Genomic DNA, 3,090 nt, shown 5'->3' on the forward strand with positions numbered 1-3,090 from the left:
GGAACTTAAATTTTGGTACACATTATAAGATAATTGAAGGCCATTCGATGGTAGTGTTTTGTAGTTCAGTTTACTTTTATACAGAGTAGACATGTGGAACTCCTACTTTTGTCTTGTTCAGAACTTTTTTGTGTGCGCTTAAAGTTTTATCAACATAATTTTATTAATTACTACAAGTTATTTATCAATTTTTTATCTCTTATTGTTTTTCTTAAGGGCTCTAGTTTGCCCGCAAAAAAAATAAATCTTTTCGGCTTAATCAAAAGTTTCCAGGCCGATTTAAACGCGCTTGATTTTTACTTCTGGGGCCATTTAAAAAGTACGGTATATTCACCAGAAGTGAATACAATCGAAGAACTTTAGGAAATAATTTTTAATATTTTTAACGAAATAAGAACTTCAGTGCAAACTTTACGGTTTGAAAATTTCAATTTAATTAAAAGACTGCTGCTAAGTTAACATTAGAATGGTTAATTAAGTTTAATTTTGTTTGTTTATATCGTTGCGCATATTGTTACCATGTTTTTATTTAAGTAAAACTTATTCAAACTATAATGTATATTATTTTGATTAWTTTTTTTWAAATTCTTTCAACATTAGAAATCYTAAACTGATTTTTGGTGGACATTTTGAATCGGAAATAATTTATTTWATCGATATCTTAAATAACTCRGTAAATATATAATAACATCTTTCTCATTTTCTGTCTCTCTYTTTCTATAATAWCGCCTCCAATCAGCTGAAATCTGGCAACAATGTATTCCAAGGGGGCTACAATTGGCCGCTCCTCATCATCGGTAGTTCAAACTTCAAATACTTCAAAAGCTTCAAATCTAGAAAAAGCGACGATGCCAAGCCGCTGAACAAATCTTTAACCACGCAGTCTGCGGTGGCAAAACTTGAACTTCGAGCACCAAAAAAAAAAAAAAAAACGCACAAACAACAAAGGTGCCGCCCAATCAATCACCGCCGCGCGCGTGTCGTGCAAACACATGTTTTCATAAATAAAACATCGCCCACATTTACCGAGACGACACTTTATTGGCTGCACCACTACTACACGGCTCAACTTTTCCTTCGAATTTCACGCATTTTCCATCGAATCTCACACTGGGGGCGGCCAGAAACCCACCAAATCCAGGCGAAAAGGACACTAACCCCTAACTGACTAACGCTAGAATAATCGACAAGGAAAATTGGTATTTCGTATCACAGATAAGGTCAATCAGACTAGAATACATAGACAAATGGCTAAGGGGAGTGGCGAGCGCCGGCGCACAGCGGCTGCGCCGCGCCAGCGCAGAACTCAGCGCTCAGGTTTGGTCACTTCAATCAGAATGGGGTAGTGGATGTTGTCGTTGTAGTCGGCGTTGGCCATGAGGGCGAGCCGYTTCTCCCAGACGACGTCGCTGTAATTGGGCACAGTGCGGCAACGCAGCCCCGCCGCCTCCGACTGGCCGACGAAGCTGTCCAAGGTGGMGCCGCGCCGGGGCGCCATCACCAGCGCCAGCCCGCCGGGCGCCAGCCGGCTGCGCAGACAGTTGACGAGATCCGTGCGCGCATCATCGAAGAACAAACAATCGGCGGACACGATCACATCGAACTGGCCGCGACTGTCCTGCGCAGCATCGCCCCACCGCAGCACTGCGCAGTCGGTGCGGCAGGCGAACGCGTTGCAGCGCAGTATCGCCTGCACATTCTCCACCGACGCCTTGTTGCCATCGGTGGCAAGCACGCGCTGCGCGCCTGCGTACTTGGCGACAAACAGCGCCGCCAAACAGGACATGCCGCCGCCCAGTTCCAGCACTCGCTTGCCACTGAACAGCGCCAGATTGCCGCATGCGTAGTAGCTGAGCGTCTCCTCCGACGGCCAAATGCAGATGTTGCCCGTGTTGTTGAAGCCCATCAGGTCTTCGGCGCTGAATGTGCGATTCCGATGGCCGATATTGAGCTGATAGAGCTGCGCCCCCACTCTGATCGAGTACTCGAACCAGGTGCGCTTCGACACCGGGTCGTTGCTGCGCCATGGGGTGGGCGCCGTATGCGCCAAAGGCGCCGTGGGCAGTTCGCGTGTCTCCAGCAGCATAAACGAGGAGATTCGGCGCACGGAAATCTCGTCCGTTGGACTGGACGGCTGGCTCGCCGTCGGGCTCTAAAATGTGGGCAGAAAACCAGGGCTTCAGTGGGTGTCGGATGGGCGCCTGCCCTGCGCCCCAATCGCGCCACTCAAAGCTACTATTGGGCGCAGACTAGAGGTGCACGTTTGAATCTTTGATTGCTTTGACTATGACTCAAAGGAGCGGCTAATTGTAGCCCCCTTGGAATACATTGTTGCCAGATTTCAGCTGATTCGAGGCGTTATTATAGAGAGAGAGAAAATGAGAAAAATATTATTATATATTCACCGAGTTATTTAAGACATCAGTTTAAGATTTATAATGTAGAAATAATTTTAAAAAAATAATTAAAATAATATACATTATAGTTTGAATAAATTTTACTTAAATAAAAACATGCTATCATTATGCGCAACGATATAAACAAACAAAACTAAATTTAATTAACCATTCTAATGTTAACTTAGCAGCAGTCTTTCAATGAAATTAAAATTTTCAGGCCGTAAAGTTTGCACTGAGGTTCTGATTTCGTTAGAAATATTAAAAATTCTTTCCTAAACTTCTTCGATTGTATGCACTTCTGGTGAATATACCGTACTTTTTAAATGGCCCCAGAAGTAAAAATCGAGCGCGTTTAAATCGGGAGATCTCGGAGGCGAGTTTATAGGAGCTTCTTGACTTCTAGCAATCCAACGGCCTGGAAAGTTTTGATTAAGCCGAAACGATTTATTTTTTTTGCGGGCAAACTAGTGCCCTTAAGAAAAAGCAATAAGAGATAAAAAAAATTGATAAATAACTTGTAGTAATTAGAAAAATTATGTTGATAAAAGTTTAAGTGCACACAAAAAACTTCTGAACAAGACAAAAGTAGGAGTTCCACATGTCTACCCTGTATAAAAGTAAACTGAACTACAAAACACTACCATCGAATGGCCTTCAACTATCTTATAATGTGTACCAAAATTCAAGTTCC

The 3,090-nt window shown here is 43.2% G+C and overlaps 1 protein-coding gene across 1 annotated transcript; it reads right to left on the reverse strand.

Moving 5' to 3' along the window:
* Positions 1-1,021: 1,021 nt before the first annotated feature.
* On the reverse strand, positions 1,022-2,152 carry LOC125503054 (calmodulin-lysine N-methyltransferase-like; the record flags this gene model as incomplete). The annotated part of the gene is made up of 1 exon (XM_048662785.1): positions 1,022-2,152. A coding segment is annotated over one exon (846 nt), but the record flags the coding sequence as incomplete, so codon positions are not given.
* Between the last annotated feature and the right edge of the window lie 938 nt (positions 2,153-3,090).

Source organism: Dendroctonus ponderosae, unplaced genomic scaffold (genome assembly GCF_020466585.1).
Source record: "Dendroctonus ponderosae isolate FM_Combo_2020 unplaced genomic scaffold, Dpon_F_20191213v2 Dpon_F_20191213_1172, whole genome shotgun sequence".
Lineage (NCBI taxonomy): Eukaryota > Metazoa > Arthropoda > Insecta > Coleoptera > Curculionidae > Dendroctonus > Dendroctonus ponderosae.